Source organism: Lissotriton vulgaris, chromosome 2_1 (genome assembly GCF_964263255.1).
Source record: "Lissotriton vulgaris chromosome 2_1, aLisVul1.2, whole genome shotgun sequence".
NCBI lineage: Eukaryota > Metazoa > Chordata > Amphibia > Caudata > Salamandridae > Lissotriton > Lissotriton vulgaris.
The window spans coordinates 328,086,664-328,101,991 of record NC_141687.1 but is presented as its reverse complement, the minus strand read 5'-3'; the positions used below and the strand labels follow the sequence as shown (position 1 = coordinate 328,101,991).

The window sequence follows — 15,328 nt, the reverse complement described above, 5'->3', positions numbered from 1 at the left end:
TGAGTGGAGTGAAATCATTGAATTGTCATAAAAAGAAATCTGAATACTTGTTAGCTGAGGTCGCGGTACGACAGTTCCTCAATGTCAACACTCCAAGTCAAATAAACAATAAATTAATCTCGGATGAATCCCCTAGTTAGTGGCTGTCTCGCTAAGAACCCGACACCACCCGTTTCGACTCCTTCCCTCTAGCCAGAAGCTGCGGTGGAGATGTCAACGGCTTTCGTAGTCCGGGGCTCTAACACTGCTGCCAGTTTTGTAAACCGGATCACTTCGGACAAACAGGTAAACACCGGCAGCAAAACTCAGCCTACCCCATTGTGCCTTGAGTCCACCAATTACAGTAGGCCTGGTTACGACTGTTTACAAAACGCAGATGCACGTGTACACTCCACAGCCAATGAGCACCACGCAATGTTCTATGGCGCGCTATGATTGGCGGAGATGGCTACAAGGCTCAGATTTTAGGTCCTCGTGCACTTTACGAATCCCGCCCACTCCAGCCAAACATGTTCAACCATTGGATTGACTTTCCCGCAACCCGGAAGTGCTGAAAATATGCACAAGTAAAAAGATAAGTAACGGACTGCTTTCGTTTTATAAAACTTACGGACAGATGATTTATTTATTATTTTAATTATTTTATTTAATGCAAGCGGTGGACAGGTAGTTACCTTAGTTGCAACAAGTTATGGAAGCGAAGTATTTGATAAGACTGCTGGGCAGAAGCGGCAAAAGTGCTACGTTGTTCGTGGGAGGGAAGAAGCCTGTTCTCTGGTGTCAGAAGCGTCAAATACTTAAACACGATCCTTCCTGTTTTCAAGGGAATAGAAAAAGTTTTCCTTGCGAATTAGGAAACGATAAGAGTTTCCCAAAAAATACAAGTAAAGTTAGTACACTGTGGAATTTTTGTAATTTGGATGTAGGCTGGGAAATACCCACGTGGAACCTGACATGGAATATTTGTACCTTGGAAAATCAAGAACTGAATGAAACTGTGCCTCTGCGTCAAAAGATTAAGAAAACGTTCCTCTTGGACACGGTCAGGCCTTGTGATTCAGAAGTACTCTTCAAAGAAGAAAGGTGGTCCCACGAAAGCACAAATCGGACTATGGCTGTGCCGATTCTTGCAGGTGAGCGCCAGTTGTCGAAGTGCATTAAAAAACCGTATGGATCTGTAATGCTGGTGGAGTGAGTGAGCTTTGGGGACCGCGCCAAAGGCGAAGCTAAGACAACCCAAAATATTCTGTAACTTTTTTTCATTCTTTCACCATACAGGTAACAACATATAAAAAATTAATCTTATAAATGCAAGTTAAGTGAATCAGTGGGAAATGCACTAATGTAGTTATTAAAGCTCTATAGATTTATAGCCCTCTGGCCATAAAAGGCCCACCCCAGAGTTAAAGGTCCGAGCCGAAGGCAAGGTATAGCCCAGGTACGGCTGGCTATAAAGCTATTAGAACATTCCTCCCAATCGGGACAAAATGTTCTAATTTTTAAAACAAATACCTAACGGAGCCCAAGGGGATTGAAATCCCCTCAGCTTTTAAGTCTTTTTTCACAAATGTTGCTATGAATATTCTACAGCTAACAGCCGCGTGCAGAGCCACTGCTGTTACCATTTGAACATTCACGGCAATTTGAGTTGTGAAAAGGGGCTGAATCCAGCCCCTGGTTCTTCCCAGCCTGGATGAACTGCTTTTTGTAGTTCAACCAAGCCTGTGAGACCCAGAAGCTCGGCAACATTCACCACTCCCTCCATCTGAAGCCCTAGTACTAGTAGGAGGAGGGCAGAGTGAAGGCTGTGTGTTTCCTCCTGCAAGGCCTCAACCGTATTACAGGATGTCATAGCGTCCTCTATTTTCGCCCATGTGCCCGGCTCCCAAGCGTCATTGCTGGGCATAAGTCTTCATGTATGACACACAGGATAACTCCCATAGAAATGGGTTATGCGCAGTAAAACAACCATTTGAACATTCACGGCAATTTGAGTTGTGAAAAGGGGCTGAATCCAGCCCCTGTTTCTTCCCAGCCTGGATGAACTGCTTTTTGAAGTTCAACAAAGCCTGGGAGACCCAGAAGCTCGGCAACATTCACCACTCCCTCCATCTGAAGCCCTAGTACTAGTAGGAGGAGGGCAGAGTGAAGGCTGTGTGTTTCCTCCTGCAAGGCCTCAACCGAATTTTTTTTTCCAACTTATATTTTATACAATACTACACAAGCATCACATTACATGTTGTCCCATCGGGTCATGAAGCAAGGAAAAAAGAACCACCTGTATTACAGGATATCATAGCATCCTCTATTTTCGCCCATGTGCCCAGCTCCCAAGTGTCATTGCTGGGCATACGTCTTCATGTATGACACACAGGATAACTCCCATAGAAATGGGTTATGCGCAGTAAAACAAAAGTAACAGTTAAAAAAACATAATAATAACTTGGCAGTGGCAGGCAGTTGGGCGGTATTCCCCAAAAAATACTTGAGCAGCGGGCAGGGTACAATTATGCACATATGTGAAACCCCCTCTCCCCAGTATCCAAGGTGCTTTCCACCATCTCATCTGCGTGGGGGGCAAGCAGAATGCGTACACAGGGTAGCAATTGGAAGCAGCTCAATCTGCTGAGATAAGTATGCAATTAAACTATTCGATAATAAGAAATAACAGTTAGGGGGCAGGTCTGCCCTCCACTTATCCAGCCGGTGGGGTATAGGATGGGTCCAGTGTATGGCAATGCGACATTTATCCAGTACAAGTTGCAGGAGAGTAAATTTATGTCGCATACGAGCTCTCAACTTGGGAATCGAGAGTACGCCGAGGAGACTATGCTTGACCAATGCCTCAACAAGTACACCCGTGACCTCTTGTAGAACACGCAGCACTTCCACAGACTATGCCTGAAGACAGGTGCAATCCCAGGTCCTATGCAGAAATGTTGCAGGTCACGCACTGGGGGCACGTCTAAGAGCATGCTGCATCAAACCTTGACAACCTCTGGACCTTTAGATACTTGCGACGTAAGTAAAATAACTTAATGAGTGTAAAGGGTGCACTACTAGCCATCTCTCTGACCTGTGCTGCACCCATTTCCACTCGCCTTCAGGGAGCAGCGATGATAGGTCAGCCATCCATCTGTCTTCGATTCATGACACCTCCCTCCTACTATCTGCCTTCAGGGAGATTAGTCCCCTAGAGGAGCCCGATTCGAGCAGCAGTGCCAAGGTCTGTGTCTTCCCAGGCTCATCTGGGAACGTTGGCCGTATCCTGTGAGCTGTGCACAAAATTTTCGGATTCTGTAAGAAAAGATCATCCGACACTTGAAAACACTCATTTGCATTGTCAAAAGAAAGGAAGGTCCCATTGGGATACAGGGCCCAAGCTGTCGTGAATCCCCCTTCATGCCACCCTGCGAGGTTTATGACAGACTGTATTTGATGGAAACCCTGGATCCATTTCAGGGGGAGCAACTGAGCATATGGGGCCTTACGCATTATCACGACAATCGCCCGCTCCCAGGCCCCGCGACCTGACGGACTACAAACAGGCAATTCGAGGGAGGCTGGGAGCCCATCATGAGGTATCTTTGGAGCTCTGCCTCCACACCCCAGTCTTCTAACAGCGCCTTCTCTACATTAGGACCCTCAGTGCACCACTGCGCCGCATATTGCAGCAGCCCCTCTAGATAAGAGACCAAAGTCTGGGAGACATAAGCCCCCCCCCCCTGAATCCATATCCAGTTTGTGACGAATGTCCAGCTGCGCGTCGTCCACATATAAGGAAACCACATGGGTACGACCATCTACAGTGATACCCCATCGGACCATATCCCGTCGCAGCTGGATTGCCCCTGGCTCCATTTCCAGGGCAAAATGAAGTGGTGACAACGGGCAGTCCTGTCTCGTGCCCCTCTCAATAGTAAGACCTTCAGATACCAGGCCGCCACTGCGGACACAGGCCTTTGGTTGACAATAAAGGAGATGGACCAAAGATATATACTCCTGGTCCAGACCCATCCTCCTCAGGACCTCCCACAAATATTCCTATTGCAGAGTATCAAACGCTTTTTCAATGTCTAGAGTGACCACCGCCGCCCAAACCTCTGCATCCTCTAACAAATGCAGTACATGAGAGAGTCACCATTTCCTTTGCCTAATTTAATATATTTTGGAGAGGCCAGGGGAAAGAGAAAGGCAAAGGCTGTGTATAAGGACATTAAAATGTTGAGAGCAGCGGGCCTATACCAGTTAATATAGGCCTCCTCTGCTCCATTGTCTTCAATGGAGCTCTCACCTTGCCAATGCTGTAATATAACTTAATGGACTGTAGAGGTCTGTGTCTGTAACCAGAGAGTCACAGATCTGAATCCTGGTCAGTGCAGTGGAGAACCATGATTTGTGTTTGTTTAGTGCTACATGGTCCCAGGGTGTGACAGAAAGTGGTGTGAATGCGTAAGTCATTATTTTAAACTTGCGTTACACACAGTATAGGATAAACTCTTACAAAATGCGCAAACAGGTTTAAGATCAAAAGTGCTTCCAAAATATAGATTTTAATAATACCAAGACTGTACATAGTTCAATTTTTTTTTTAAACTGGCTTTTAAAAGCGCACATTTCACAGCTCAGCTAGTAACTCCCTTTCAATATCACTCAAAAACAATAAATCTGTATCATCAGGAAGCTTCAAGTGAATCTCTTAATTAAAGCCAATACCGGCTTCCAAGCACTCTTTCGATTTGCAGATTAACCAGCTTTACATATTTACATCTTTCTGTTAAGCAGGCAACTCTCGGAATTGACTGTCCTGGGACGGTTGCCTTTTCACACAAGCATTGGCATAGCCAATAGGTCTCACCTTTGGGACCTTATAAATCTTTAGCCAGAGGTATTGGCTTTGCCAAGGTCTTTAAGTTATGATATAGAGAATTGTAATTGCTGTGCAGCCTGCTGAAAAGTTATAATAAAAACGTGTTATAAGTATTTTTATATATAAGAAGACATTATGTACAACTGAAAGACCCTGTTCAAAAATAATCAGCATAAATAATGTCTTCTAGATTTTTTTTTGTCCTTGCAATGCTGGAAACTTCTTGCTGCCTGTTTTGTTTGTAAAAAGTTTTTTGTTTTTTATTTGGGGGGCGGGGGGGAGAGGGACATAAATAAAAGGAGGGCGAAGGTTTGGAAATAGTACCTGAATTACAACACGAGCAGTGGGCGGACACTAGGGGAGAATCGACAGGTTCTAGATTTAGACGGCACACTGAGGTGGTGGTGTGCTGGTGGACAGGTGATGCTTAGGTGATGCTGAATTATACTTGGGTGGTGCTCAGTGATGCTGAGGTAGTGTGCTGATGCGGAGGAGATGCTTAGCTGACGCTGAATGATACTCGGGTGGCGCTGAGTGATGGTGAGGTGGCGCTGAGATGGTGGTGTGCTGGTGCAGAGGTGATGCTGAGTGGTACTAAGGTGGTGCTGAGTGATGCGTAGATGGTGGTGCTGCTCTGCTGCTGGTGCGTTGAGAGCCCAAGTATTATAGGGTGATAAAGGCTTAGAATTAGGCAGAGGAGTGAAGGTATTTGAGACTTGCTACATTTGCACAAAAAATAGGGTACTTTTTAATGAGATTGTGAACAGGTGATGTTCCATGACTTTGCTAACGACTAAAGAGGTGAATGAGGGATAATGTGAGTTGAATGCCAAGAGTTTCTCACCAGATATCATAGTTTAATTGAGGCGCTATGATGTGTATTTATCTACCTGGTTGAGGTAGGCTGGCTTACCACATAGAGTATATTTCATTTTTGTGATGTGGGTACTAGTGGAAGGAATGCTTACAATTATGTGCATCAGGGCATGAGCATAAGATGGAGGAATTAAAGTTCAAAGGAATGTAACGCGTGGAAAGGCCATTGCAAGTTCTGGGAATGGATTTGCTGACATGTGATATTGCACTATTGAACACTGTTAGACACTATGTGGATGAGCACTGGCGGGCAATGTAAGCTGCTAGCACTGATGCATAAGTATAATATACCTTAGTGACTTTCTTTTGCAGTTGTATATAGCTTGACCTTGGCCCAAAGGCACGAGAGTGCTTTATAGAGAGACAGCTTGCATTCAAATTGACACCTGTTGCAAGGACTGGACATGAACATATATGAGTGCAATAATTCGATTCAGAAAAGATTTCATCAGAATTATACTTTTGTATAGCAGTTTACACCAATCCACCCCTGCAAAAAACAACAAGTTGTGCATTAACTGTTAGGAACAAAAACACATTTATTGCATCAATCCATCAGTGAAAATGTTGGAGCAAAAAGCGTTTGTCCCTGTTTGTTTACAGTGCCTACCAGAGTGGAAGAGCCAAGGTTTACGCTCAGTGCCGGCAGCGCCATGAAATCAGAACAAATAAAAGGGCTGTGCCGGCAAGCCTTGCCTCTCTAGTGAGAGTTGTAAAATTTAGATTTACCACCCGATTTTTGGCAGAATCCCTCCCCGTGGGTTCAGGTAAAAAGGTCAATTGCCCGGAACTGAGCCAAGATAGCTTGAGTGGTCAGTTACTACCCCCAGTCACTTCAGGTTTTTAGAGCACATTTGATTTTTTTGCAATAAAATATAAAGCAAACCATAAAGATCCTGTGAGGTTTAAAAACTAAAAGAGGACATTTTGTTGGAGACAGAAACTTAAAAAAAATTATTGGATTGTCTGGAGGTAAAAATACTCTTAGGACTTTAAAAGTTTCAGACATTGTTTATTTCACCTGCTTATTAAATGGATAACTGATGAAAACCGTAGGTGTGTTTCCCGGGGGACTTTCTGTACATGTGTTCTGATGGCGCAGTAGCAATCGATGTTTAAATGTGCCTTTAAACATTAAAGTGGACTTGGGGAGGAGGGGGTGGGGTACTCTCCCTCCAAGAAAATTAGGGACAAAATGGTGCATTCCATAACACTTTTGTCATTATATATAGAATAGTATTAGATTTTAAAGTATACTAAATGATAACCTTACTGTGCACCAGGATACAACAATCTTTGTTGGGGCTCTTCAATGATTCCCTCACTGTCACCCTCCAATATGCCGCTTATCTCTCCATAGCCCCCCTGCCACATGTATTTCAGTTGTTGTGTAGCACCTCTCATACCGGTGTAGAGTGTCGGAGCACTTTTCATCACACTCCTACAGAGACAATGAATCATACATGTGTGATTCAGTGTATAGAACATGTTACATAAGGCAAAGGGTACTGCAAGGTGTAGGATTCAGATGTAATTCGTTCTAAAAATACAAGTAGGCATTTTTTAAGAGTGCTTGGTCTGAAGAAGTGTAGGAAAGTGCTCCTTTTTGCATAGTTACCCCTAACATTTTGCCTGACACACGATTCACTTTGACTTGGTGTGCCCTGGATCCCTGCCAATCAGGTTCCCAGGGCCTGTGTTCTTTCCCAAAGCTGTACCTTTGTACCCGTACCCGCAAGTGACACCTCTCTGACCTCAGGGAAGCCACTGGTAAAAGGTGCCATGAGTGCCAAGGACACTGTGACCAGTGAAGGCCTCTAAGGGCTGCAGCACCTTTTGTGCCACCCTTAAAGGCCCTGTACCTTAACACTCTCACACTGCCATTGCAGGCTGCGTGTTTTGGTGCAGAGAAAAGTGAAGAGTCCCATCCCTTAGTGCCATGCCTGCAACCCACTGTCTGGGGCCTAAGTAAGTTGCTCCTCTAGCAGGGTGTACTAGCCCCCAGGGGAGGGTAGAGTGGCATGAGTCCTGTAGTCTTACAGTGTCTACGTCCATTCTTAGACATTGTAAGTGTAGTAAAGCCATAAAGAATACATTGTCTGGGATTTTGTCATTAAGAACTCAACAGCACGATAATGGCTTTACTAAAACCTGGGAAGGTTGGTAGAAAACTTCTCAGCACATCAAACCCACACTGATGCTAGTGTGTGAATTAATGTAAAATACACTTAGAGCACATCTTAGAGATGGCCCCTGAAAAAACGACCAGCCCTGGCGTAGGTCCTGAATGGCTGCCTGCCATTTGCCACCACCAGACCAGTTTCTGGACTCCTGGGTAGAGGGCCTCCTCCATCTGGGTCCAGAAAATAAGCCCATCCTCGGTAGAGGTGTCATGCCTCCTCCCCAAGGATGGGCTAGATCCACGAAGGGGAAGCTTCAAAGGCCTGCCGCCTTTGCCAGCTGTCCCTGCATTTTGCTGTCCCCAACAACTAGCTCCCACTGGTTCTACCCCCCATTTTGGGTGGGAAAATCAGTGGGAAAACCAAGGTAGGAGGAGAGATATGCCCACCTTTGCCAAACTCACCCCTCAGGTGAGGGAGGCGAGGTGAAGCACACATATCTTCCCCCTCCATCGTGAAGATGAGGGGACCCAGCCAATTAGGAAGAAGTTCATGCCCTCCTCCTACTGGATGGTGGCATAATAGGGGGTGTACCCACCCCAAGGTAGGGGCCCATTGTCCCGACCTGCACACCCCTTTAACGCCCCTAAATTTAGAGCTGTACTGACTCAGGAAGAAGAGGACACCAACTGCTTTGGCTCCAGCCCTACCGCCCTGTCCCAACTCCGATCTGCCTACAGCAGAATCCCTGGTATGTCCAGCAGCCCTTCAGAGCTCGGAGGACCTGCCCTGCACTTACCTGACAGACTCGATCTCCTGTGAGCACTGGATTTTCTCAACAAAGACTCACCAACTGAATCCGGATCAAGATGGCTCAGTGATTTTGCACCATTCTGCACCTGACTCCCATTGACCGAGTTTGAGTGGCCCAACAACACGAGGAGGTCACCCCAGCAATTGCGATCTGGGATTGTCGATCCCTGACCTCCCTCTAGCTTCAAGCCGATGCCTGCAGTCTCAACCTTAAGGGTCCCCTGGACCTAAACCGGAGCTGGTAAGAAGAATCCCATGCCAAAAGACACCCCTGCACCCGACGCCCCATGGCTGTGGGAGGCCCAACCGTCTGTGTCCAGGCATCGGCCAAGAACCCAACTTACCTCTCCAGCCGGTGGTCACCTTCAGGAAGCATCCCAGCCTGAGCCTGCAGCATCTTTGCCGAACCGGGTAGCTCTATTGAAATCCACAGGGTCCCCGATGTCGCTTTGGCTTTCGGCACCCAGCCACCCCTGTGCCGCTGGTGGTGCAGCTTTTGTGCTGATTGTGGGCCCTTTCAGTGCTGATCCTAACCCAGGGGTCTTCAAACTGTGGGGCGCGACCCCCAGGGGGGCCGTGGAGTGATAGGAAGGGGGTCGTGCATTCCCTTCACACTTCAGCCGAGGCCCATAGCTTCAGCCCCCCTCCTTCTCCGTAGTGTCTATCAGCCCGGGCTGCTGCAGTGCAGTTCGCGCTGCTGGGGGCTCGGCTGGGAGGTGTCTGGAGTCTTATCTCCAGCCGCATGAGCTTTTCACAGGTCTTTAAAGACCATTTGCATATTGACATGCCTTTGTTAACTGGTTACCTAGGCTTAGTTTTTTTAATGGTTTCAGTACCCCCTGGGCCCCCACTCTGCCTATTCCTTACATTTGTATTTTCACACTTACTGCTGTAGTGTGAGAATGCATTTAATGAAAAGAAATATAAAGTTGGGTAGCCAAAAGAAAAATGCCTGCCATGTGTTGTTTAAAGAGCCCGCGGAGACCTGCTCTTGACACTAAATAGAGTTGTAAATAAAAAAGTATGTATTAGATAGCTATATGACTTTTCTGTCTTTGTTCTCTTTAATTATCAGTCATGGATCATTGAGGTAGCCCTAGAACACAATTAAAAGTGCTTTCTATTTATATTTGCTGTTTTAAGTATTCACAGATAAGTGCTAAAAATACAGCTTTAGGTGACTGCTTATTTCTGGGCCATCAAAATAATGAGCTGTATCAGCACATTATATTTCCTCCACCCTCGATCCCTGATTAATGCCATTATAGCAATAGTTTAACTTATATCTGAAACCCTACGCTTCAAGTTTATGGGAATACACCCTGCATTCAGACAACTTACTCCTCATTCTCGCCTTTACTTTCACGCTCACAATGCACACACTGATCACAATGCACTCACACTGATCACGATGCACTCACACTGATCATGATGCACTCACACTGATCACCATGCACTCACAGCAATCACAATGCACTCACACTTATTGCCATGCACTCACAACATTCACCCGCTCACCCTGCACTCACAGTGATCACAATACACTCACACTGATCACAATGCACTCACAGCAATCACAATGCACTCACACTGATCACCATGCACTCACACCATTCACCCGCTCACCCTGCACTCCCACTGATCCCCATGCACTCCCACTGATCACCATGCACTCCCACTGATCACCATGCACTCACAGTAATCACAATGCACTCACACTGATCACCATGCACTCACACCATTCACCCGCTCACCCTGCACTCACACTGATCACCATGCACTCCCACTGATCACCATGCACTCACAGCAATCACAATGCACTCACACTGATCACCATGCACTCACAACATTCACCCGCTCATCCTGCACTCACAGTGATCACTGTGCACTAACAATGCGCTTGCACTGTTCACCCTTTACCTCACCCTGCAGTCACATGAGCACACTACTCACTCTGCACTCATGTGACACTTCACTCACCTGTCCCCCCTCACTGCTCAATCTGTAGCTCACTCAAACAAGGCCATTACTAACCATGCATTAATTCGTCCCACTCTGCACTTACAGCTGGACCCAAATTCATATGGTCACCTCTCTCACCCTGCAGTCACTCCTTTTACCCTACTCTCACACTGTTGCATCGCTCACCGTGCAGTCACTTGGGTACTCTTGTCACCCACACAGCGTTTAGAAATTTTTGTCAGGAGGGGGTCCTTACGCCTGAAAATGTTGACAGGGGGGTCTCGGCATCCAAAAGTTTGAAGACCTCTGTCCTAACCCCAGTAGCTCGCCCAGCAGAATGGCCTGCTCGTAAGCAGTCCCTGACTGATGGCCCCTCTGGCTAACATTGGGCCCATGCAATCTGCACCTGGCCGCCCCAGTGCAGTTGGTGGTTCAATTTGAGTGCCTAACTGCATGTTGGGGAACCTTGGTTTAACCCTAAAAACTATTCTTTTTTGGAGGTTGTTTACTTACCTGCAAACCTATAACCTTCTTTTCCACATAGGAACCAATGTTGTGATGTTTTGTTCCTTAAAAGTGTTGTCGAGCTGAACATTTGTGTATAAGAAAAGTAACTATATTGCAAACCTAAACCTTACCTTGTATTGTAGAATCCACAGTGTGGTATCTAGGCATACCACCTGACTTGTTGATGTAATCCAAAAGTAATTCAAAGTAATTTCTTATATTTTAAACTGTCTGTAAAGCATATACAAACCTGTAACAATTGCAAATCAATTCCCAATTGCTTTACCTTGTAATTGCATGTACATTTTACCTACCTGTACCATGTCCTGCTTGGTTCTAGAAATAAAATATAAGGAAACCGTTTTTTATACTTACCCAATTTGTCTAGATTCTGTCTGAGTGTGTGAAATCAGTCCTTAATTGAGTGAAAACAATGAATGCTTAGCACACCCTCCTGAAAGGCCTAACTGCTCTCCCACATTAACTCAAAGAGAGCTGTCCGTACTTATCTAATGTAGTCTCTGCTATACCTCTGAAGACTCCCTGGACTCTGTGGGCACTATACCTTACTTTGGTAGAGTATATACAGAGCCAGCTTCCTCCAAGAAGCACACACTCAGAACATAACATGGTGGTTCGCTTTGACTTTAATAATAAGAATGTATTTCTACCCAAACAAGCCTTTTTTTAGCAGCATCAGGATAATGAAAGACTGGGAAAAAACACAACTTATTAACTTGTATTATGCAGTTTGCATGCAACTCTTTGATGGCAGTTCATAGCTCACTGTGCTAGATTAAGATTGTATCTTATGAACTGCACAGTAACAAAAGAATCTGTGACAAAAGCAGTAACCCACTGAGCTATGAACATAAAATTTTGTTTTTTGAAATGCATGGTACAGGTTCTTTGCAGCAGGCATATTCACCCTCTGCGCTGCCTAAAATAAGGCATAGCTGCCAACCGTCCTATCTTTCTCCAGCAGGTACATTAATCACCTGAGTTAATCTTGACGCTTTTATTGTTGCCCGAAAGCTGCTGATTATACAAAGAACTATGCAGTGCTTTTAAAACTGCTGATGCAGACCCCCTGAGAATGTGTCTCGGACTCCAGGGCGTCCGTGGACCACAGCTAGAAAACCACTGGGGTAACTTACCTAGAAAGGGGCACACTGTTTTGCTCATTTGTCTAGCCTAATGTTTGTCAACAAGGCTGACGAGAGAGAGAGAGAGGCATTGATTGGCTGTAACATGCATGAGAGGCATGAAATTAGATTTTCATTGTTTTAAGATGTTGGGATTAAAAGTTACGTTGTTTCTTCCTTTCCAGAAAAAAAGTTAGTGACTTTGTGAATGCAGATGACTTGTCTGGATCAACTTGTAAACAATTCTATGTACAGGTTTTCTAGAGAATAATATTTGCAAATTAAGAAAAAAAAATCATTGAGAAGTGTTAATTTCCCCAGTTAATTAGTGTAAGTAAACATCTTAAGCTAAAGTATGGTTGCCGCGATTGCTTCAAAAGTAAAGAAATAAAAAAAATACATGGAGAGAGTCAGTCTGCGATATAAAAGTTATTCCCTGCAGATATAAAACTCCATCGCTCACACCCTCCAGCTGCATATTTTTAAGTTGTAGTGCACCTTTCACTTTTGGTGCGCGGGTGGAATGCACTGTACAGAAGTCTTTCTGTCTTGCTGTCGGTCAGGAGTGACTTGCGAAATCTGTTTGTTCTAGTAGATGGTTGGTGGTTTCCTTGATTTCTATAAGGCTGAGGTCGGCTGTAGCCCTGGTTCGAAGTGTCTGCACCACTCTCACTCCCCCGGACATGTGGTACAGTGCCTTCTTTAGAAACGGGAGAATTACACGTACATAAACTGCTGCGAGACTACAATGTGACAGGAGACTGAAAACACCCAGGGACATGACCCCAAGCCCCCACTCCTGATACCATTGAAGTATGAGGGTTCACATCCACTACTCAGGAAAGAAAAACACGGTCTATTATTCTCATTAATTCGAGATTATTGAAGTTTTTCTGTAATCAGAGGGGACTGACTCGTTTCATTTCAACTCTGCTGCAGGAAAAAAACACTGAGACACAGCCCTGCATCAGGCCTCTTATCAGAGCAGCCAGTATACGTAGTTTGATGTATAGGCTTCCCTCATACACCCTCTTCATGAAGCGCATTAACCTTCTGCGCTGTCCTAGCAGGAATAAAGCAGGTGTATGGCGTGCCATCACTACAGATCATAGACAGATGTCTGCAAAAGGTACACTAACTCTTTGAGTGCAGAGTTTGATGGGATACTGCCATTGTGACTTCTGTTTGCTTATTTACGGCAGCATAGAGGTAATCTGTGGCTGGTGCATGGATCCAGCGTACTGCAGTACTATTAGTATCACGGTGAGCTGGGCAGTCAAGTCTTTTCAAAAAGCAGTAGTGAGTTAAAGGGGCTGGTTGGAGTCTGTTTCTCACACTGTAACGTGGATTACTAATTTCTAGGTGTCCTTTGTGTCAAAGGGATGCTTTTTTTGTTAGCTTAGCTGATAACTTTGTATGTGGGAGAACCCTGCGATTGGGGGCACACTACAATTTACTGCCCCTGCAACTGTGCATGTTATTTTCAGAGCTGAAGTGACATGTAGCAAGAGATAATGACAAGTGCAGCACATACCTCTTAACTGCACCTTTGGATGGGTAACAAGACAATGTGACACCCTTTGGGAAAAGTGCTTTTCTGCCAAAAGGCCACCAGTGGGGAATTTGGTTACCACACTCCGTACCCAGAAGAGGCAGGTAGTTTCTGTCACATGGGTCTAAAATCATTAGCTTAAACATTGAGGTACCCAATATTCATGAATAGCTAAGCCTCTTTATGGCGGCTACGGCATATGACCTAGGCCTGACATAACTGTCTCCTCAGTGACTTACTCTCTTCTCTTCCAAACATGTGCACCACCAAGGATTCGTCTGATCTCTTCCACATTTCAGAGGAACCAGTAACTCAATCTTCACTTAGTGTTACTTTTTTTTTTAACCCAATCAAACAATCTAGGCAACCAAGAACTACTTCTGTGCTAACTCACGCTGCAGCAGAATAAAAAATTTCCTAGCGTAAAGGCTGTTCTTTTTTCCTTTATTTTGCATCAGCAGCCATAAAAAACGAATATCATACAACCACTACATTTCCCATGATTCACAGGGGAAATCACAAAACTGTTCATCCAATTAGCCAGCAGCCAGTCCTTCAAGACCCCTGAGCACTGCTCTAGCCTCCTCTTTATTCCTGCAATCACAGTTCGTCAGAAGAAATTTGCTCCTGTTTCGATATATCGTTCCTGAAAAACAATATAAGTTCAAGTTCAAGTTCAGAAATTTGTATAGCGCACTACTCACCCATAGGGTCTCAAGGCGCTTGAGGGAGGGGTGGAGCTTTATTTATCGAATATCCAAGTTTTTAGTAGCTTTCTGAATGAGAGGTGGTTCTGTGTAAGGCGGAGGTGGGTGGGGAGAGAATTCCAGGTTTTGGCTGCTAAGTAGGAGAAGGATCTTCCCCCCCCCCATGGTGGATCTCTGGATGCGCGGAATTGCGGCGAGGGCTTGATTGGACGATCGTAGTTGGCGGGTGGGGGTGTAGAAGGACAGTCGCGTGTTGATGCATTCGGGTCCTAGGTCGTAGAGGGCTTTGTGTGCGTGGGTGAGGAGACGGAACGTTATTCTCTTGTTGACGGGGAGCCAGTGGAGGTCTTTCAGATGACCAGAAATGTGAGCTTGACGGGGGATGTCCAGTATGAGTCTAGCTGAAGCGTTTTGGATGCGTTGGAGTTTTTTCTGTAGTTTGGCTGTGGTTCCGGTGTAAAGGGTGTTTCCGTAATCCAGGCGGCTTGTGACCAGAGCGTGGGTTACCCTCTTTCTTGTTTCGGTGGGGATCCAGCGGAAGATTTTTTTGAGCATGCGGAGGATGTTGAAGCATGATGGTGAGACGGCGTTGACTTGTCTGGTCATCGAGAGGGAGGAGTCTAGGATGAAGCCCAGGTTACGTGCGTGGTCCTTAGGTATGGGTGCGGTTCCTAGGGCTGGTGGCCACCATGAGTCGTCCCAGGCTGCGGGGGATGACCATAAGATGAGGACTTCTGTTTTGTCCGAGTTTAGTTTTAAACGGCTGTTCTTCATCC

General features: G+C 45.6%; 1 protein-coding gene across 2 annotated transcripts in view; it reads left to right on the top strand.

Moving 5' to 3' along the window:
* Window positions 1-533: 533 nt before the first annotated feature.
* TTC19 (tetratricopeptide repeat domain 19) overlaps window positions 534-15,328 on the top strand; it is a 162,044-nt gene continuing 147,249 nt past the window's right edge. Inside the window, exon 1 of one of the 2 annotated variants that reach the window (XM_086955065.1) lies at window positions 534-1,133. In XM_086955065.1, coding sequence (XP_086811191.1) covers window positions 692-1,133 — 442 coding nt within the window. In that variant the 5' untranslated portion in view covers window positions 534-691. The remainder of the gene's footprint in view (window positions 1,134-15,328) is intronic. The other variant, XM_086955063.1, reaches the window with a different exon arrangement.